Source organism: Sapajus apella, unplaced genomic scaffold, assembly GCF_009761245.1.
Source record: "Sapajus apella isolate SASKATOON/1434 unplaced genomic scaffold, GSC_monkey_1.0 scaffold71, whole genome shotgun sequence".
NCBI lineage: Eukaryota > Metazoa > Chordata > Mammalia > Primates > Cebidae > Sapajus > Sapajus apella.
In genome coordinates this window covers 1,140,262-1,161,616 of record NW_022437011.1, presented here as the reverse complement: position 1 = coordinate 1,161,616, position 21,355 = coordinate 1,140,262, and the positions used below count along the sequence as shown (strand labels likewise).

The following is a 21,355-nucleotide window of genomic DNA, read 5'->3' as shown; positions in this document are numbered from 1 at the left end:
TCATTTTATTCAACTGTTAATGTGGATAACAATATTAGTTGTAAGGATTAAATGAAATAAGATATAAAAAGTGCTGGCCAGGTGTAGTGGCTTACACCTATAATCCCAGTACTTTGGGAAGCCAAGACGGGTGGATCATCTGAGGTCAAGAGTTCAAGACCAGCCTGGCCAACGTGGCAAAACTCCATCTCTACAAAAATTAGCCAGGCATGATGGTGGGTGCCTGTAATCCCAGCTATGTGGGAGGCTGAGGTGGGAGAATTGCTTGAACCTGGGAGGTGGAGGTTGTAGTGAGCCAAGATTGTGCCATTGCACTGCAGCCTGGGTGACACAGTGAGACTCCATCTCAAAAAAGAAAAAAAAAAAAAAAAAAAAAAGGAAGATGCAGTGGGTTACACTTGTTATCCCAACACTTTGGGAGGCCAAGGTGGGCAGATACCTGAGGTCAGGGGTTCGAGACCAGCCTGGCCACACATGGTAAAACCCTGTCTCTACTAAAAATAAAAAATTAGCCAGGTGTGGTGGCACGCGCCTATAGTCTCACCTTCTGGGGAGGCTGAGGCAGGAGAATCACTTGAACTCAGGAGGAGGAGGTTGCAGTGAGCCGAGATTGCACCATTGCACTCCAGCCTGGGCGACAGAGTGAGACTCTGTAGGAAAAAAAAAAAAAAAAGTGCTTAGCACAGTGCCAGGCTCATAGTATATGCTGAAGGCATGGTGTCAGCATTCATAATGATAATTATACTGTTGTAGGTGTTATTTTTATTGTAGAAACCCCTGGGTTTCATGGAGGAATGAAAGGCTAAACTCAAAGTCAGGAAGGAAACCCATATGAGTCAAGATTTGGTGGTTTCCACGTGACTGTGGCAAGTCACTTCACCTTGAAGTCTTTGTCTCCTATCTGTAAATTGGAAATAATAACAGCTGCTCATTCATTTATATCCCGAGTATTCAATAAGGATTTGACTCTGAGAAAAGTGGGAGATTCCACAATGAATCAGACTTGGTTCCTGTCCTTGAGTGGCACCCGGGCATGGGGGGAGGAGGAAGAAAGGACACTGTTTTGTGCCAAGGACCTCTGTGTGCTGGTTGTCGTCGAGGGCCTGTGCAGAGGTCAGTAAGCCCTGGTCCTGCCCCACAGATCTGCAGGCTACAGGATGTAGAGCCATGTATAGGAATGCCCCCGTTTACTCTGCACAGACCGTATGCTCAGGTGCACCCAGGGGCTGGGCAGGAAGCCAAATGGGGGAGGAGGTTGGCTGTGAGACTGTACATAGAGAGGCTGACGGTGTTAACTGCAGGACACACGGCCCGTTGAGGCTGGCACTCTAAATGCCTAAGCTGACGGTGGCCAGTGAGGATGCGTGCCCAGTGTCACCAGAACGTGTCCTCTTTAGAGAAAAGTTAGAAGCTCTGACTTTTATGTAAAATCTCCTGATTTAAAAATGTTGCTAACTAATCCTAAATTAAAGAAAAATGCCGTGCAAGCCAAAGAGCACAATCTGCGTTTTGTTTGGGCTCCAGGGTCCTGGTTTTCAGCCTCTGTACCGTGGAGCAGGATGAGGCGGGAGCCTAAGGAATGAGACTTAGGAGTGGGAGAGGGGGCAGTGGTTCGAGATGACTTCAGAGGGGTGATGACTTTGGAACCGAGATCTTGAAAGATGAGTAAGTGTCCCAAGGGATCGGGAGGCATTCCAGGCAAGGGGAATTTCATCAGCAAAGGCCTCGATGCTTGCCTGAGATTGGTGACTGGCTGGGTGAGGCTGGAATTTAGGGGAAACTGCTGATGATATTTGCGAGGCCCAGCAGGCCCAGGGTGGTAGGGGTCATTAAGGTCTCAGCCCCAGCTGTCCTTGAGGCCTTGGTGGCTCCAGGGGGATTAGAAGCCCCTTAGTTCTTTACCCCTTGAGCCACGGGAGCTCTGGAGTGCAGGCGGGTGAGGAGGGCCTTGGGTGGTGGGTGGCAGCCTCTGAGTGGGTTGCAGGGGGGCTTGTGCTGAAAGCCCCCTTTGCTAGCAGGCTGAGTGGCCAGCACTTTGCTACAAAGCAACTGGCTTCCCCTCGCCTGCCCCCGCCTCAGGGTATTGGGCCTTCTTGGAGGACAGAGGCTACCTTGCTCTCTGGCATGGGTTTTGCCATGGCCTTATGTTTAGCTTCCTGGCTTCTATCCAGGCAGCCAGCCAGCTCCCAGGAAGGGCCATAGCCTCCAAAGTTAGGGATTCTTTTCAGCCATGCTGTGAGAGGAGGACAGCAGCCTTGGCTGCCTGGCTTTCCGTGTAATAAGTGTGCCTCGTGCCCTCTGTGAAGTGAGCTGCCCTCCCCTGCCTGAGCCTTAGGGCTGTCAGAGACTCTCAAGAGAGGGATGAGCTTGAAAGTGCTTCGTGAGCTAAACTGTGATCCACATCGTGAGGGATTGTCGAAAGTGTGTTAAATCAGCAACAGGGGTGCGTGATAACAGCAGCTGTGTGCCAGACATGATTCTGAGCATCTTATGTATCAACTTATTTAATGTTTACAACCTTGGACAGTAGGTAGAATTTCTGTTTTACATGCTAGGAAACTGAGGCACTGCGAAGTTAAATAACTTTCCCAAGATTACACAGCTACTAGGTGGTAGAGCTTGGGTTTGAACCAAAGCCACTTGGCTTTAGTCTACACGTGTAACCCATGTGCAGACTAAAGGCTCCATTAATCTAGGACTTCAGGCCTCTGGATGGGTGGCGAGGAGGCTCTGAATTCTTTGATATCATTGTGATATTTTCTTTATTTTGAGATGGAGTCTTGCTCTATTGCCCAGGCTGGAGGATAGTGGTGCCGTAGCGCCTCACTGCAGCTTCTGCCTCCCAGGTTCAAGTGATCCACCCACCTCAGCCTCCCAAAGTGCTGGGATTACAGGTGTGAGCCATCAACACCATCATGACATTTCTAACGTGTGTGTATGGCTTTATTGTTTAGATTTTTAGTTTTAGATTCACAGCAAAATAGAAAGGAAGGTACAGAAAGGAAGGTACAGAGATTCCCCATATGCCCTCTTCCCTTGCACATATACACAGCTTCCCCCATTATCAGCATCCCCCACCAGAGTGGTACTTTTCTTTTTTTTTGAGATGGGGTCTCACTCTGTCACTCAGGCTGGAATGCAGTGGCGCAATCATGGCCCACTGTAGCCTTGACCTCATGGGCCCAAGTGATCCTCCTGCCTCAGCCTCCTGAGTAGTGGTGACTACAGGTACATGCTCTGATACCTGGCTCATTTTTTTTTTTTTTCTTGTAGAGAAGGGGATCTTGCTATATTGCCCAGCTGGTCTTGAGCTCCTGGCCTCAAGTGATCCACTTGCCTCGACCTCCCAAGGTCAAGGGACTGCAGGTGTGAGCCACTGTGCCTGACCCACAGTGGTAAATTTGTTGCAACAGATGACCCTGTATTGCCACATCATTATCGCCCAGAGTCCATAGTTTAGGGTTCACTCCTGGCGTTGTACATTCTGTGGTTTGGACAAATGTATAACGACTTGTATCCACCATCGTCATCTCATGCACAGTAGTTCCACTGCCAGAAAAATTCTCTTTGCTCCGCTGATTCATACTCTCAACCCCCAACCTCTGGCAACCATGTGCATTTTTTAAATGTGCATATTTTTTATGTCTGAAAAATGTCAGATTCCCACAGGGGTTCATGACTCCCACATTCCGGAGACTCTGGGCTGCATCATTAACACTCTGAAAGGTTGTTAATCTGATAGAGGGTCACTGACCGCAGTGCTCAGGCCTGCGAGGAGTGACTGGCGGCTGCTCTCCTCCGCTTCTGTGGGGTTGGATGGCCAATGTGGGCAGCACACTATCAGGGCATCACCACCTCCTATCCACTGTGCTTCTGTCCTGGCCCTAGGCCAAGGGGTGGTGTTGGGCTGTGGCCACAGGCTGCCCTTATCAGTGGTAAATGGGACACCCGGGTACCCTGAGTGTAAACAGGACCAGTCACCCCAGCCTTCCTGGCTCTGCCCAGAACACCTGCTCCTTTTTGCCCTGCTCTCAGCTAGAATTGCAGGGAGTCCTTGAAAAGTGCCACACATGCTCTTATCTCCAAGCTGTGGCATGTGCCATTCCCTCTATCCACCCCTGCAGCCAACCCTTACTTCTTGTTCTGGTTAGCTTAAGTATCCTCCTCCAGGAAGCCTTCCCCATCTCCTCCTTCCCACTGCCAGAGAGTTAAGGACCCCTGAGCTCTGCCAAACACCCCTCCCATCCCCACCTGTCACACTTACCCCCGGCACTGCAGATGCCCATTTTCTTGGCGGCCCCTGGTTCCTCAGGGGACTGGCACATAGTGGGCATTGAAATATAGAATATCAGAGGTGAAGGAACCCGAAGAGATCACCTGCCCCAACCCCCGTCTAACATACAGGAAGCCCAGAGGGGGTCACACAGTGCATCATGGCAGAGCTGAGACCAGACCTGTTGTCCTAGTCACCTCTTCATTTCACAAACAAAAAGCAGAAATAAAAATCACCCAGAGATAATCACTGTTAATGCTTCTTTTCATTTTCATTTAGCACCAGTTTCTACCCTATGCACAAAAATGTTTAACAAAATTATGACCATGCGTACAAACTGTTTATAAACTTTTTTTTTTTTTTTTTTTAGACGGGGGGTCCCCCTTTGTCACCCAGGCTGGAGTACAGTGGCGTGATCTTAGCTCACTGCAACCTCTGCCTCCCAGGCTCAAGTGATTCCCCTGCCTCAGCCTCCTGAGTAGTTGGGACTGCAGGTGCACGCCACCACGCCCAATTAGTTTTTGTATTTTTAATATAGATGGGGTTTTGCCATGTTTCCCACGCTGGTCTTGAACTCCTGACCTCAAATGATCCACCCACCTTGGCCTCCCAAAGTGCTGGGATCACAGGCATGAGCCACTGTGCCTGGCCCTTGTGTTTTAATTCCTAAATACAATCCCCCATTGTTTGGCATTCACTGTTATAAGCAGCGCTAGGATTTGTATTCTTGTGGAGAAGCCTTTACACACTTCTGTAATAATACCTCTAGGATAAATTCCTGGAAATGCAACTGTTTGGTCTGGGACATGCTGTTCCAATGATGAGCACATCACATAGTCTTGGAGCTGGAAGGGGTTTCAAAGATCTTCACCTTCCCACCCAGCCCTAGGCTGGGCCCAAGCCCCGAATTCCCCCTGGTCTCCTTAGCCCTGGCTTTTACGCTTTCCTTCTAGACCTGGGCAACTCTCCTAGTTTTGAGCTGCTGTGACTGATAGAAAGTTGCTCCTTGGGTTGCTGGGAAATCTCACTTCTTGTGGCTTCATTACTATTTAAGGGAGACGGAGGGCTGGCTGTGTTTGGGGTTGCTGATTGGGATGAGGGAATTGGGGCCTTTGTGTCATGTATGTGGGTCTTCATTAACTCTTTCTAGTGAGTTGAGTGCAGGAGGCATGGCCTGGGTAGGGGGAGTTCAGGGTCGGGGGGAGGCTGGAACACAGAATTCTGACTGCCTGGGTGGATAGAAGGCCCAGGGCAGGGGAGGCTTCCCCATCCTGTGGCAGGATAGCGATTCTCAGGCAGGCTGTTTGGTCACCTATTGTCCTGGGCTGCTGTTTGCACCTGTGGGCGTGTACTCCAAGGATGAGAGATGCCTGGTTGCATTAGAGGCAAATATGACAGCTGCCATGTTTCTTGTGGCAAGCTCCTCAGATACATTTACTTAACACTCAGCTACAGCCATGAGCTGCAGGGGTGCTGGTGGCACAGATGAGCTCACTGATGCTTGAGAGGTGTCATGGTCACCTGGGGCCCTCTCACACCACCAAGGCACACATGCCCCACAGCCTGCTGATGAATCCTGGCTTGGCTTCATTCTGAGTCTTCATTCCTCCGAGACAGACTCAGTCTTTTTATCCATCAGATGGGGCTGCTGGGCTCATTCAAAGAGAGCAACGGGTTAGGGAGGGAATGGAATATGGTCAGGGTGTGGTATGTGGTCGTGATTTAGAACTCTACCTCTGGTTCCCAGGCTGGGCACATGCTCATCATCTCTCCTCATCCCTGTTGCTCCTGGATTTTTCTTGGCCTAGTCTTGGACTTTGATAATGATCAAAAATAGCAACTCCCATTTGTAGATACCATGTGCTAGGTACTGCTCTAAGTTATTTATAAACGTTGTTGAATTAATCCTCCCACCCCCTGTGAGATGGGTTCGTAGTATTTATTGTCTGCCCCATTTTACAAATGGCGAAACTGAGGCTTGGCAATATTAAAGCGCTTGCTCCAAATCACATAACCTTGGTTCGCCAGCCATGCTTGCACCTGGGCACTCCTCGTCAGCTCCCGTGTGTCCACAGTTAGCTGAGCCCTGAAGTCCAGCCTCTGACGCTCCTGTTCTCTCCACTCTCCACAGCCTTAGCCCTGTGGGCCCCACGGAGTGAGCGGCATGCTGCACTGCCGGGCCTGCCCAGTGTCCTCTGGCCTGCTGCCCTGCACCCCCAGAAGGCCCTGACGCCCTGGGGCACTTCTGCTCTGCACAGGACCACGCGGGGGTTTGCCATGGTGACATAAAGGGGCGTGGAGGAAGGAAGGAGCGTGACCAGCCTGTGGACTGCGCCCCTGGCTGGGAGGAGGGACCGGGGGCCCAGATCCTCCACTCCCAGTGCCCCCTGAGGGCCTCGCTTCCTAAGTCTCTGTGAATTTGTTGCTTGGTGGACGATTCTTGTGTCTCCTCTTGTGTGGGGCCTTGGGGTAGCCAGGGCAGGCCAGGCCTCCGGTGGCCAAGGTCTCGGAGGCCAGGATGCCTGCCCTGGCGTGCCTCCGGAGGCTGTGTCGGCACGTGTCCCCGCAGGCTGTCCTTTTCCTGCTGTTCATCTTCTGCCTGTTCAGCGTCTTCATCTCGGCCTACTACCTATATGGCTGGAAGCGAGGCCTGGAGCCCTCGGCGGATGCCCCGGAGCCTGACTGCGGGGACCCACCGCCCGTGGCCCCCAGTCGCCTGCTGCCACTCAAGCCTGTGCAGGCAGCCACCCCTTCCCGCACGGACCCGTTGGTGCTGGTCTTTGTGGAGAGCCTCTACTCACAACTGGGCCAGGAGGTGGTGGCCATCCTGGAGTCCAGCCGCTTCAAATACCGCACAGAGATCGCGCCAGGCAAGGGTGACATGCCCACGCTCACCGACAAGGGCCGTGGCCGCTTCGCTCTCATCATCTATGAGAACATCCTCAAGTACGTCAACCTGGACGCCTGGAACCGGGAGCTGCTGGACAAGTACTGTGTGGCTTACGGCGTGGGCATCATTGGCTTCTTCAAGGTACACAGGAAGCAGGGCCCCTGAGCAGTTCAGAGCCCCCTCTCCAGACTGGTAGCTCAGTGCCTGACTTCTCATCTGTGAAACGAGTGTAATGGTAGCACTCGCCTCCTAGGGTTGGGAGGGTGAAATGGGCGAGTATATGTAACGCATTGGGAGCATGCAGTGCCTGCTGCCTGGCAAGTGCTCTGTAAGTATTAGGGGAGTCTGCCAGGGGGATCACCTGGGTTTCATGGGGTCCAGCACACAGCAGGTGTTTGCCTGAAGGAGGCCACAGGGATAGGTGTGAAGTCGGAGGGGCATGCTCTGCTAGGTGCCCCAAAACCTGTCAAGGCAATGTCCCCGAGGGAGGACCTGTGCACCCATTTTTCAGATGAGCAAACTAAGCCTCCAGGGGTTAAGTTACTTATGTAAGGTTATGCAGCCTGTTAGTGGAGAAGCCGAGATTTGAACCTTGACATAGACAGTTTGGGCTCTCTATTCTATGCTCTTTCATCTTGGTGGTGGTGGAGTATGCCGTAAATGTACCTCCTGACCCAGACCCATTTTGCATGAGGAGAAAGAGGGGAATGAAATCCCACTGGGCAGATGGGGAGCTGCTCTGGGCTTTATGGGGCTCCCAGAATGACTGCTGGGATTGGGGTCCTTGCAGAAAGGGTGTCCCAGGGAATCTGTTCTTGGTGGAGGGAGGTTGGGAATACTGGGTGGGTGATCTAGAGGCTGTGCTCAGAGAACTCTGACCTGCAAGATGAAAGCAGACACTAGCTGGGACTCTAGTTGGATGCTTTGGGGGTGGCAGGGAATTTGTTCCTTCATTCAACAAATATTTACTGAGCACTCACAGTGTTCGCGGTTCTGCTAGCGGTGATCGAAGTGGATAAAGTCCCTGCTGTCATAGAGCTGGCATTTCAGTGCTGGGGGAGTGGGTGGGTGACAGGCAGTGAGCAAATAAACATCGGATGGGGCAGGTGTGGTCAGTACAAAAAGAAACAAAACAGGGAAAGGACACAGGGTAGTGGGGGTGGGAGCTTGACATTATTTTAGGAGTCATCTTTGATAAAGTGACCTGAAGTGAGGGGAGGTGCCATGTGGCTTTCTGTGCAAAGAGCCTTGCAGGAAGAAGGGACAGGAAGTGCACAAGTCTTAAAGCAGCCTCTTGCTTGGTGTGAGCCAGGAGAGGAGGAATAGGAGATAGGTCAGAAGCGGCCCGTGTCCACCAGTGGGTGCTCGTTTGTGCCAGCCCTTCCTGGTGAACTTGTGTACCGGGCCCTGTCTACTGGAGGGTTTCTCCTGGCGTGCTCTTTCACACACTAATACAGCAGGAAGCTCTGCCACTCAAAGCTCTATTGTGACCCAAGAATTTGAAGGCCCTTAGAAGTCCTGCAGTAGAGCAGCCAGGAGGTTTGTTCTCCACTGGCTTGATCACAAAACCCTTTTTTCCACAGAGCACCCTCAGGGGAACGCTGGCCTGGTTTATGGCTTTACAATGACATCAAGTCAGACTGTCTCCATTGTCTGTTTTTCTCTTTTCTCTTGGACTCTGCACCCTTTCCTGCCATGAACTTCATTAAGTTTTATTCAGAGCCCCAGGCCTGAAAAACGTCAGGATGGCTGACGTTTATTGAGTGCTCATTCAGTGCCATGCACCTGTCTACATGTGTTATGCAGATTCACGCACTTCACACTAATAAACCATCCTCCAAGGCAGGTGGCTAGCAGCTTGATTTAAGATAGGAGGAAACTGAGGCAAATAAAGGCTGAGCAGTGTGTCCAAGCCTACGCCTCTAATGAGTATAGATCTGGGACTTGAACTCAGACAGTCTGGCCCCAGAAGCTTTAGTCGTAGCCACTGTGTGATGAGTCCAGGAGCCTCACATACTATTTATTCAGGAGAAGTGGCACCAGAGGCCACATCCAGTGCACAGAGCTCCTGCAGTCTCTGGGGACCAGGCAGTGGGCTGTGGTCATTGGAAACAACAGATACAGTGGAGCTTGGGTGCTGTCTGACCTCAATTCCTTGCTCTGCAGAAGGTGAACAGGAAGCCCAGGGAGGGGTGGGGACATGCTCAGAGTCTCACCGTGGGGCCGGTGACAATTCTAGGTCTTGGTGCTCTTCCTACCCTGTTGCCTAAGACAAGACTGTCCTTGATTTTGAGCAGAGGCCTGTGGTTTTCTGCTCAAATGCATGCCCCCTGGTGGTCAAGGCACATCCTTGCACTCTTTCTGCAAGCCCTGCTTCCCCGCTGTGTGTTGGGCTTGCCAAGTGGGGAGTGTTTGTGGGCTCCAGGGATCTGCAGACTCATTTTCCAGTTCCCATTGATGCCGGATTCCCAGGGCAGTGTGAGAGCCGGGACTTAAAAGTCCAGACAGGTTCAGATCTGTCTATCACTTAGAAACAGAGTGACTTTGGACAAAATGCTCAACTCATCTGCACAGTGGGGCTAATTACAGCTCCCGCCTCACTGGTCTGTATTGAAAACAAGACTGTGGGTGGGAAGCACTGAGCCCATTGCCTGGTACCGGAACCACTCAATAGATGGCAGCTATCATGCTTTTTCATCTCCAGGTTCAGCAAACACTGCGGTGATAGCACTGTGTCTGTCTTGTGGCCCTGACCAATCTGTGCCCCTCTGAGATTCTGGAGAGTGGGAATAGGGTCATCCTTATCTGGGTCCCTAGTTCCTGGCACTGTCATGCCTCAGCCTTGAAATTCCGGTCAGCCTGGGGCTAATCACACCCTGGCAGAGGCCTGGCAAGGGCTACCTGACCTCTTTTATTGAGCACTAACTGAGTGTCAGACACTGAGCTCAGGGCTTTGCAGGCATTTTCATGTTGAATTCTCACAGCTATCCTGTGAAGTAGGTACTTTAGATAAGGACCTGAGTTTTAAAAAGTTAAATGGCTTATTCAGTGTGACATAGTTGAATGTCCCTTGTCTGAAATGCTGGGGACCAGAAGTGTCTCAAATTTTAGAATGCTTGCATTCTTTTGTTTGTTTGTTTGTTTTTTGAGATGGAGTCTCACTCTGTTGCCCTGGCTGGAGTGCAGTGGTGTGATCTCAGCTCACTGCAATCTCCACCTCCCGGGTTCAAGTGATTCTCCTGCCTCAGCTTCCTGAGTAGCTGGGATTACAGGTGCCCACCACTATGCTGGGTTAGTTTTTGTATTTTTAGTGGAGACATGGTTTCCCCATGTTAGTCAGGCTGGTCTCGAGCTCCTGACTTTAGGTATTCCGCCCGCCTCGGCCTCCCAAAGTGTTGGGATTATAGGTGAGAGCCACCTTGCCTGGCCAAAATTCTTGTGTCTCCTCTTGTGTGGGGCCTTGGGGTAGCCAGGGCAGGCCTGGCTTACCATTCTACTTACCAGTTGAGCATCCTTAATCTGAAAATCTGAAATCCAGAATGCTGCAATAAGCATTTCCTTTGAGCATGACCTTTGGGGGTCACATGGGTGCTCAAAAAGTTTTGGACTTTGGAGCATTTTGGATTTTCAGATGAGGGATGCTCAACCTGTGGTAAGTCGTGGAGCCAAGATCTGATGGTCAAGCTTGTTGTTCCTAACCCAGCCACAGGAGGTAATATAAGATCAAACAGACTGACAGGGAGCCTGAGGCCCAGAGAGCAGATGTGGGATGCCCAAGGTCCCCCCTTTAATGGTGAGGTCTGTGCTCGGCCTCCACCTCTGCATTCCCAAATCAGGGCTCTTCCTCCCTCTGCTGGGGGACCCCACTGGAAGATTTGGTGTCTCCAGAGTGGGTACTGAGTGGTGAGGAGCAAGAGGGATTTCCACTGCTATGAGGCGAGGCCTGCAGTGGGGCCAGCCTCTCCTTGCTGGGGCCCTCCATTCCCTTCCTGGCTGGTTCCTTTCATTGCCAATGGGTAGGCCATCAGTGACTTGGCTTTCTCCCTTCCTCGACGGCTGGGCAGCTGACTGAGCCGCCAGTGCCTGGCAGTCAGCTCAGGGTCGGGACTTTGAAATGGGATCCCTCAGCACCCGTGGTCCAGTGTGGCATCCCAGGCCTCAGCAGGTGATGGACAAGGCCTGAAATGTCTCCGGTCCCTACCGCTTCTGTCCCCACACAGCCCAAGTAGTTCCTATCCTTGGTCAGAGCCGTCTCCCCAGCTCCAGGCTGCCCACGACTCCTAAGACAGCCCTGTGCACTGGGCCTCAGCACACGAGGCTGGTGCAGGACAGGGTGGGGAGGTGCTCTTGATGCTTAGAGAATCACATGCAGGCTACTTAATGTGGTTTACGAGGCCAGGACCCTGCAGAGCCTTTTTGAGAATGAGGAAGTGAGTAGAAGGCACTGTTCTGGACAATTGCAGCTCTGCAGCAGGCACAGGCTCAACCGAACAGTTCCCCCATCCACCTGCCACTGACCTGTGCACCCCTGCAAGTGCTCCAGCAGCAGCTCTCCTCGCCCCGCCCTTAAACACACACCAGACCCTGTTTCCCCATCCAAACTCATTTTGCTTTGTCCCGCCCCATTCATATTCCTCGCAGCAGCCACAGGGATCTTTTTAAAATGCAAATTGGACCCTGTCTTCCTAGGCTTCAGAACCCTTTGATGCAGCCTTTGAGGGCTTCTGCTGCCACTTCAAGCCTCCAGCCTCCTGCAGGTCTGGCTCCAGCCCGACCTCACTGCCTCATCTCCTCCGTTCCCTCTTGGTCACTGTGCTGCCTTCTTGCTATTCCTCGATCACGCTGAGGCCTGTCCTACTTCAGGGTCTTTGCACTTACTATTCTTGGCCTCTACCTTTCCCCTTGTTGTGCTTGTTTGTTCTTCATTTTTATTTTATTTTTTTTGAGATGGAGTCTCGCTCTGTCACCCAGGCTGGAGTGCAGTGGCACGATCTTGGCTCACTGCAACCTCCACCTCCCGGGTTCTAGCAATTCTCTTGCCTCAACCTCCTGAGTAGATGGGATTACAGGCACCCGGCACCATGCCTGGCTAATTTTTGTATTTTTAGTAGAGATGGGGTTTCACCGTGTTGGTCAGGCTGGTCTCGAACTCCTGACCTTGTGATCTGCCTGCCTCAGCCTCCCCAAGCACTGGGATTACAGGTGTGAGCTGCCGTGCCCGGCTTTTTTTTTTTAATGTTAGCTCAAAAGTCCCTTTCTGAAGGAGACCTCCTCTTTCTCCAGGAGACATGAGCCTCCTTCCTCTGTGTAGCATGTGCCACACTGAAGTTTTATATTTATTCCTGTGATTTTGGTAAATGTCTCTCTTTCCTCTTTGATTTTAAGGTTCATGAGAGCAGGTGCCATGCCTTTTTTTTTTTTTTCTTACTGTATCACTGGCACTTAGAACAGTGCCTGACACAGTGAAAGTTGTGGAATGAACTGATGAAACCTGCATTGAGCATCTATCATATGCCAGGTACTGGAAAGCTGGCTGTTCCTCTTTTATTCCTTTTAAAAATCCAGTTCTGCATTAAATTATGTGTGTTCCTGCTGGGTATCAGGCTGGGCACCAGGGGTCCAAAGGTAAAACATCATAGCCCCTGGCCTTAAGGGGTTGCAGGCTGCTGGGAGATAGGATGCAGAAAATATAATATTACAGCCGGGGTGAGAAATGCTGCAGCCCAGGCCTTAACGTGGTCCCAGGGAGGCCAGTGCAGAGAAGACGGTATATGCCTTGGGTTTTGAAGTATGAGCAGGAGTTTGTCAGGTGGAGAAGATAGAAGGGAACTGTAACAGGAACAGGGACAAATTATACCATATTGAGGGGCAGGTGGCTGGGAGGGTGAGGAAGGCCATGAAGGAACAGGGGCCGTGGGCCTAGGGAAGAGGGAACTGGGGCATTGTCTTCAGACTTCCAGGGAGCTGGGCAGCTGCATGCCTTGAGAGAAGGGAGGCAGAGACTTCATCACTGAAGCAGTGACTGGGCAGGCACCATAGCTGGATTCCTGTGAGGGAGTGGCCTCCAGGGTGCTAGGGGTGTATGGAGCACCCCCGGCAGAAACCCCCTCTTTCAGCATCTGCATTGTCATCCATGTAAGATGTCTCCTGAAGAAAAGGTGGTGTGGCCAGAGCCAGTTTGGAAACCCCAGGCAACCATGCCTGGTGGTGAGGTGTGTGGGTGCCAGGGCTAGACCTCTTGGCAGTGATTCATAGCTCCTCCCAACCACTGTGCTACTGAGGGCAGCGTGCCCCTCTAAGCCTCAGTTTTCACACCTGTGAAGTGGGGTAACCAGGCTGATATGAGGACTGAATGAGCAGCTTCTGTTCATGTCACAGGCCCTGTTCTGAGCACTTTGCCAGTATTGATACTGATCATCCTCTACCACCACTAGAGTTACTTGCTGTTCTTAGCCACATTTTACAGCAGAGGAAACTGAGGCACAGAGAGGTGATATAACTTGCCAAAAGTCAGGCAGTCTAGCAGGATTCAGGTTCTCAACTGCTAGATTTTCCTCTGTGTGGTTTAGCCTCTTAGGCCTCTGTCTCCTCATGTGTAAAATGGGTATGAGAGCAGTGCCTCCATCGTGGGGTCACTGGAGGATTACCAGCATTCCTGTCTTCGAAGTGCACAGCACCTCGTGCCTGGCTTTGGTAAGTGAGTCATGGGGTTTGTGAGTATATTATTGTACAGGGTGGGGTGCAGGGCTAGGGTGGTGAGCCTGCCATGAATGTTGGTGAATATTGATACCACCGTTGTGGTCCACATGTGAGAGCCTGTGTCCCTTGGGGCTCTGGATGTGACAGTTCTATTCCCCCTCCTTCCCCACCTTGACTGCAGGCCAATGAGAACAGCCTGCTGAGCGCACAGCTCAAGGGCTTCCCCCTGTTCCTGCACTCAAACCTGGGCCTGAAGGGCTGCAGCATCAACCCCAAGTCCCCGCTGCTCTACGTGACGCGGCCCAGCGAGGTGGAGAAGGGCGTGCTGCCCGGCGAGGACTGGACCGTGTTCCAGTCGAACCACTCGACCTATGAGCCGGTGCTGCTGGCCAAGACGCGCTCGTCCGAGTCCATCCCGCACCTGGGTGCGGACGCCGGCCTGCACGCCGCGCTGCACGCCACCGTGGTCCAGGACCTGGGCCTGCACGACGGCATCCAGCGCGTGCTGTTTGGCAACAACCTGAACTTCTGGCTGCACAAGCTCGTCTTTGTGGACGCCGTGGCCTTCCTCACTGGGAAGCGCCTCTCCCTGCCGTTGGACCGCTACATCCTCGTGGACATTGACGACATCTTCGTGGGCAAGGAGGGCACACGCATGAAGGTGGAGGACGTGAAGGTATGGCCGGGGGTGCCAGACTGAGCAAGGGGCAAGGCAGGCGGGACCTGGCAAGCGTCCGCCTTCAGGTGCCCCATTGTGAGTGTGCCCTGTCTGCGTCTCCCCTGTGCCAGGATTTGCTTAAAAGACAGTCCCACTCTGCCTCCTACGCTGCCTTGGTTTTTATTAATTGTCTTAGTAGAAGCAAGTATCATTTAAAACTTTATTGAGGTATTGGCCAGGCATGGTGGCTCATGCCTGTAATGCCAGCACTTTGGGAGGCCAAGGCGGGCAGATCACTTAAGGTCAGGAGTTTGAGACCAGCTTGGCCAACATGGCAAAACCCCATCTCTACTAAAAATACAAAAAAAGCTGAGCGCGGTGGCTCATGCCTGTAATCCCAGCACTTTGGGAGGTCGAGGCGGGCAGATCACGAGGTCAGGAGTTCCAGACCAGCCTGACTAACATGATGAAACCCTATTTCTACTAAAAATACAAAAATTAGCTGGTCGTGGTGGTGCGCACCAGTAGTCCCAAATACTTGGGAGGCTGAGGAAGGAGAATCACTTGAACCTGGGCGGCAGAGGTTGCAGTGAGCCACATTTGTGCCATTGCAGTTCCAGCCTGGGTGACAAGAGCAAGACTCTGTCTCAAAAAAAAAAAAAAACAGGAGAGATTAATTTCCATTTGCCTTTCTCTTTGTGTAGTCTGCAAAAAGAAGAATAAAAAAATTGAAAAAAAAATGCAAAAAAGAATTAGCCAGGTACAGTGGCACATGCTTGTCATCCAGCTACACAAGAGGCTGAGGCAGGAGAATCGCCTGAACCTGGGAGGTGGAGGTTGCAGTAGGCCAAGATTGTGCCACTGTACTCCAGCCTGGGTAACAGAGTGAGACCCTGTCTCAAAAAAATTTTAAAAATAAAACTTTGTTGCATTGAAGTATTGAATATAGAGAAATTTTGTATTGGAGCACGGAGTTTAAGTTTGTATAATATCTGTGGAAGAAGACATCCAGACAAAGATGGGAGCTGTGCAGTGCTGTTTATCCGCCTTTAATTTAAAGATGATGTTTAACTCTTAAAAAATGTTTATGTGAATGTCAGAGCGCCTACAAAACTCTTAAAATAAGGATGAGAGCTTGAGTCATGCATGAGGCAGATTTTAACTGAGGTGTAAGTAGACAGTGGACTGCATGTGTTCAATTCAAAAAAGCTCGTTGGGTGGGTGTGGTGGCTTGTGCTTATAGTCCTAGCACTTTGAGAGGCCAAGGCAGGAGAACTGCTTGAGCCCAGGAGTTTCAGGCCAGCTTGAGCAACATAGGGAGACCTCACTCTACAAAAATAAAACATTAGCTGGGGGTGGTGGTGCAAACCTATAGTCCTAGCTACCTGGGAGGCTGAGGCAGGAGAATTTCTTGAGCTTGGGAGGTTGAGGCTGCAGTGAACCATGATCGTGCCATGGCATTCTGGCCTGGGCCACAGAGCAAGACCCTGTTTCCAAAAAAAAAAAAAAAAAAAAAAGTGTTTACTAAACAAAACTATGTAAAAGCACTTTGTAGACCTTACGATTTTACACACATGTGAAGTGTCACAGTGACAAAAAGCCTACAAATTAAAACCATTAAACAATCTTTAAAATATAGTTTTTATCTACTCACTATTTGACTTAAACTTATTTGCAAAGGAGATGGCATCCTAGTGTAAATGGGAAATTAGGATCTGTTGCCATAAATAGAGGGCAACCATAACAATAAATCCAATGAAAACAAAACAGGGGGATTAAATTCTAGAGACATTCTTCTGTCTGCTGACAGCCTGTCCTCTCTTACAGAAGATTAGCAAGTGTTAGAAACGTATTAGCACCAAACCCAGGCTTGTCTTTGATGTTAGCAGAAGGCTTTAAAAAGAGCCTTGTAAGAGGAATACTTTTCTGAGTAATTCCAAAATCACTGGTAAGGTTGGCCCTGGGGCCTGGAAGGAAGACCCTGGTGGCGTTCATCCCCTTGCCTTGGTGAGGAGTGAACTCTGAACCTTACACCTCCAGAGAAGAGCAGAATGGATGGCACTGGGGAGCAGGCACTGTCTGGGGAGCTAAGACCTAATTTCAATTGAGTCCTAATTTAACCCTAATGGACCAGGTGACTTGGGCAGTTCCCCTCCCATGCCTGAGCCTCAGCTATAAAATAATGAGATGGGGTGGATGGGAGGATTTCAGGCTATTTCCTGGCACCCCAGGAGTCTCCCATAGGTGCCTGCGTAGCTGGGGTGGGAGTGAGGAGTGTTTCGGTTCCAGGCTCAGCCCTGCAGGCTCCCGTCTCAGTTGTACCAGCAGCGCTGCTTTGGGCTGCCTTTACACATTGTGTTTCCTCCTGAAATTTCATTCTCTTGAAGCCCCTCTCATTTAAAGAACTTTTCGCCTTCCAGTCTAAGTCTTCATGCAGTGCCATCAGCTGCCTCTGGCAAAGCAGAGTGTTCTGTGTTCTATTTGAGGTGTTCTTCTAGTGACCCACGCTCATTTTCTCCTCGCAGAAGCCTAGGTTCTTGCTGCCTGTCCAGTGAGTTCTGGTAAGACTGTGCTCCAGGGTCAGGCTGAGCTTGAGATCAGGCTCCTGCGCTTACTGTGTCCCTATAAACCCTGAATTGCTCTCTCTCGTTTATTTTCCGTGTGTGTGTGTGTGTGTGTGTGTGTGTGTGTGTATTTTTTGTTTGTTTGTTTTTGAGATAGAGTCTCACTGCCACCGAGGCTGGAGTGCAGTGGTGGGATCACAGTTCACTCAAGCAATACTGAGCACAAGCGATCCCCCGGCCTCAGCCTCCTGGGTAGCTGGGATCACAGGCACATGCCACCACACCCAACTAGTTTTGTGTAAAGGCCAGGTTTCACTGTGTTGCCCAGGCTGATCTGGAACTCCTGGAGTCAAGCTCTGCGCTCACCTTGGCCTCCCAAAGTGCTGTGTTTACAGGCGTGAGGCACCGTGCCTGGCCCTATTTTTTCTATTTTAAAGTGAGAGGAATGATAGCACTTTGAAGCCATTCCTGTAGAACAATACACATGGAAAGATAGAATACAAATCAAAAATACAAGTAGAGGCACCCGCTTGCACGCACTCGGCTCGGTGCAGATTGCAAAGTGCTTCTCCAGCCACAATCCTACTTGCCTTAGACATCTTTGTGAGTCAGAAAGGGCAGAGTTGTTTTTTTCTTTAATCCCAAGCACAGCGTACAACCGAGCCCTTCTTTCAGAGACATGAATGTCGCCTCATTAGCTTGTACAGTACTGGCTGTACAGCACAATTTAAATAAAACCAATAGCAGCTGCCTCTTCAGGGCTTGGTGAGTCCCTGTGCTCAGCTCTCACTGGGCATTGCTTCATTGGGTCCTTACGGCAGCCCTGTGAGGTGGGTATTGTTCTGAGTCCCATTTTACAGAGGTGGGCACTGAGGCTCGGGGAGTTGAGGTAACTTGCCCAAGGCCACACAGCTGGAGCGTGCATGTCCACCAGGCAGTGCACGGCCCTGGTAAGATGCTGGCGGTGATGCTATCGCCTGGGGAGGGCCAGGACTTTTAGTTGGCAAAGTGCTGGCTCTTACAGGTTTCTGAGCGGCTTAGTGGATCATGCGTCCTAACCCCAGAGTACACCTGTATGTTTGTTTCATAAGTGTCTGTCTCTTCATTGACTTGCAAAGTACTGGGTACGTGGGACATGGGAAGATTGCATTGCTGGGCACACAGAGTCCCATCCTCGGAAAGGTCACGGCCCTGTAATGTCAGCCTTGCATTTCAGCAGCAAGGAGAAATCCTCCACGTTTGATAGAGGAAGACACAGGCTCACAGTGGCGGTGACCACAGACGTATCGTTGGCCACCATTTTTCATCACTTACCAAATGTCAGGCAGTTTTACATACAATATCTTTTTTATAATTGTTTGATTTTTTTAGAGCAGGGTCTTACAGTTGGACCCTTGTTGGATTCTAACTCCTGGGCTGAAGCGATCCTTCTACCCTAGCCTCCCAGTAGCTGGGATACATGTGGTTATCTTACTTGATTCTTCCAAGAGCCCTCTGAGGGAGATATTATCATCCCTGTTTTCCATTTGATGAAACCGAGGCCTAGAGGGATGTGAAGCCTTTTCAAGGACACATAGCAGAGCTGGGCGAGAGTCTAGTTTTCCCTTGCCAGAGGCCTGGGGGAAGGCAGCATAGGGCTGGCTTCAAGGGTATCTGATCTGCGCAGCCACACAGCCCGTGCTCAGAGGGGCCAATTATATGGTTTAATACTGCTGTTGCCTTCTCCACATTCTTTATAATTTTTGAATAGGGGTTTCCACATTCTTTTCACTGCCCTCAGTGGTAGGAGCAGGGAGCTCCTGGCTTCCCCTCACTCCTTCCTTTCTCCTCTGCCTGTCCTAGGCCCTGTTTGACACACAGAACGAACTACGTGCACACATCCCGAACTTCACCTTCAACCTGGGCTACTCAGGGAAATTCTTCCACACAGGTAAGTGGGCCTGCCTCTGCCCTCACTGGCAACTGTTAGGACTCCTCAGCACCCAAACCCTCAAAGCACCCATCCACGAGGGCAGCAGGTGGGTTTACATTAGGGGCAGATATGACCCCCCTGCGCCCCCACAACGAACCAACAGCCTACAAGAGCAGTCCCAGCCCAGGCAGAGGCCATCTGGGGACAACAGCAGTGGGCCACTTGTCCTTCCCTGGACTTTCAGGCTGTGCTGTCCTGGGGTGGGACATTTTCTCTCTCTTGTCTTTCCCTCCTACCTTTTAAAATTATGTGTATTATTTCTGCTTATAAAAGAAGCTGGTTGAACTTTAAGAACATTACGGAAACATGTAGCGTAGAAAGCGAAGATGCCCTGCAATTGTACCCACCTCAGATGACCAGTGTCCTGGGTTTAGAGTCCTAAGGGTTGAGGGTGAGGGTTATAGGTTGCTTGGTGCACACTTTCCTTACACTTTGAAACTGTCTCAAGTTCTTCAGCTGCTGTCCTTCAGGGACTGGGCAGGAAGGAACAGCCCCTGAGCTGGTCATCTGCAGTGACCATTCCCCCTAGTTGCCTTCTGCCTGGGCCTCAGTGAGACAGCCTGTCCTGAATTCTAAGAAAATCATTTTAGTCAACAATTCAGCAGATGGAGTAGTATATGCAACATAGCCCCAAAGCCAAATAGAAGTGATCCTGGGTTGTCTGTCTGTATTTATTATAATCTTTTAAAAACTTTTTCTTTGTTTTTTGGCCAGGCACTGTGGCCCACGCCTGTAATCCCAGTACTTTGGGTAGCTGAGGCAGGCTTATCATTTGAGGTCAGGAGTTTGAGAGCAGCCTGATCAACATGGTGAAACCCCATCTCTACTAAAAATACAAAAATTAGCCGGGTGCAATGGCATGCACCTGTAGTACCAGTTACCGGGGAGGCTAAGGCAGGAGGATTGCTTGATCCCAGGATTTCAAGGCTGCAGTGAGCTATGATTGTACCACTGTACTCCTGCCTGGGTGACAGAGTGAGACTCTGTCTCAAAAAACAGAACCTCTCTCTGTCACCCAGGCAGGAGTACAGTGGTGGTATCATAGCTCACTGCAGCCTTGAACTCCTGGGATCAAGCCTGCCTTATCCTCCCCAGTAGGTGGTACTACAGGTGCATGCCATTATGCCCAACTATTAATATTTAAAGATTGTTTTGTAGAGATGGGCCTTCGTGATGTTGCCTAGGCTGGTCTCAAACGCCTAGGCTCAAACAATCCTCACACCTTGGCCTTCCGAAGTGCTGGGGTTACAAGTATGAGCCAGTGGGCCTGGTTGTTTTTTATATTCATAATCCTTAGTGCATCAGAGGTGGTTATAGTAATATATCTGATACAGAGGGTCAAACATCCTGTGTATATACAAAGAGTTTCCACAGATCATTAGATAAAAGACAAGTGACCTAATTTGGATCACTGGAATAGAATCAGAGCATGTATGTCAGAGGTAGAAGAAACCCTTGCGATCATTGACTCCAGACCCCGAATTGTGCAGATGGGTCCAAGGATCTAGAGAGAAGGTGCTCTTGTCCAACGTCCCCCACTGAGTCAAGGGCACACTCTAGGCCAGAATTCAGGGGTCTGGGGCTCTGTCTGCTCCTGTACTGTGGCCCGGGTAACTTCCAGGCAGCTCCTGGGTGGGCTGTGGCCATGCGCTCCCATCCCCAGGCCCAGGCTCAGAGGGCCCAGTGGGCGGGGCTGAGCTGCCTGTGCCGCTGCAGGTACCGATGCTGAGGACGCTGGGGATGATCTGCTGCTGTCGTATGTGAAGGAGTTCTGGTGGTTCCCCCACATGTGGAGCCACATGCAGCCCCACCTTTTCCACAATCAGTCCGTGTTGGCCGAGCAGATGGCCTTGAACAAGAAGTTCGCTGTCGTGAGTAAGATTCCCTGCAGGGCAGAGCGGGACGGGCTGAGGGCTGGGCTGGAGGTCCAGACTGCTGGCCTCTTGCTGCTTTTGCAGCCTGCTCGCATGGATTTTTACGAACATCTCTGGGCCAGGGCCCAGGGAGAGCTGCCTTTTTAGCCACTGTCTCCTTGAAGCCTCAAGGGAATAGTCCCTTTACAGACAAGAAACCAAGGCTCAGGGAGGTCACACCAACTACCAAGAGGTCCAGCCAGGACATAAACTCAGGCCGTTTGTCTCCTGAGCCCAAGATCTTACTAGAAGGGGAGTCCCTGGAAAGCTGGAAGAGGTGCTCAATGAGGAGGGAATGAGCCCTGGGTGCTAGGTAGAATGAAGAGAAGGCAGGAAAGGGCCTTGTCCTTGTCCCTCACTACAGGGTACTTGAGTCCTTTGTGCTA

The 21,355-nt window shown here is 51.0% G+C and overlaps 1 protein-coding gene across 6 annotated transcripts in view; it reads left to right on the top strand.

Annotated features, from left to right (window-relative positions):
* Positions 1-21,355, top strand: part of NDST1 (N-deacetylase and N-sulfotransferase 1) — a 70,960-nt gene that overhangs the window by 27,855 nt on the left and 21,750 nt on the right. For all 6 annotated transcript variants that reach the window (XM_032250201.1, XM_032250197.1, XM_032250198.1 and 3 more), the window contains 4 exons: positions 6,405-7,304; positions 14,044-14,538; positions 18,927-19,014; positions 20,773-20,927. In XM_032250201.1, the coding sequence (XP_032106092.1) occupies positions 6,792-7,304; positions 14,044-14,538; positions 18,927-19,014; positions 20,773-20,927 (1,251 nt within the window). In that variant the 5' untranslated portion in view covers positions 6,405-6,791. The remainder of the gene's footprint in view (positions 1-6,404; positions 7,305-14,043; positions 14,539-18,926; positions 19,015-20,772; positions 20,928-21,355) is intronic.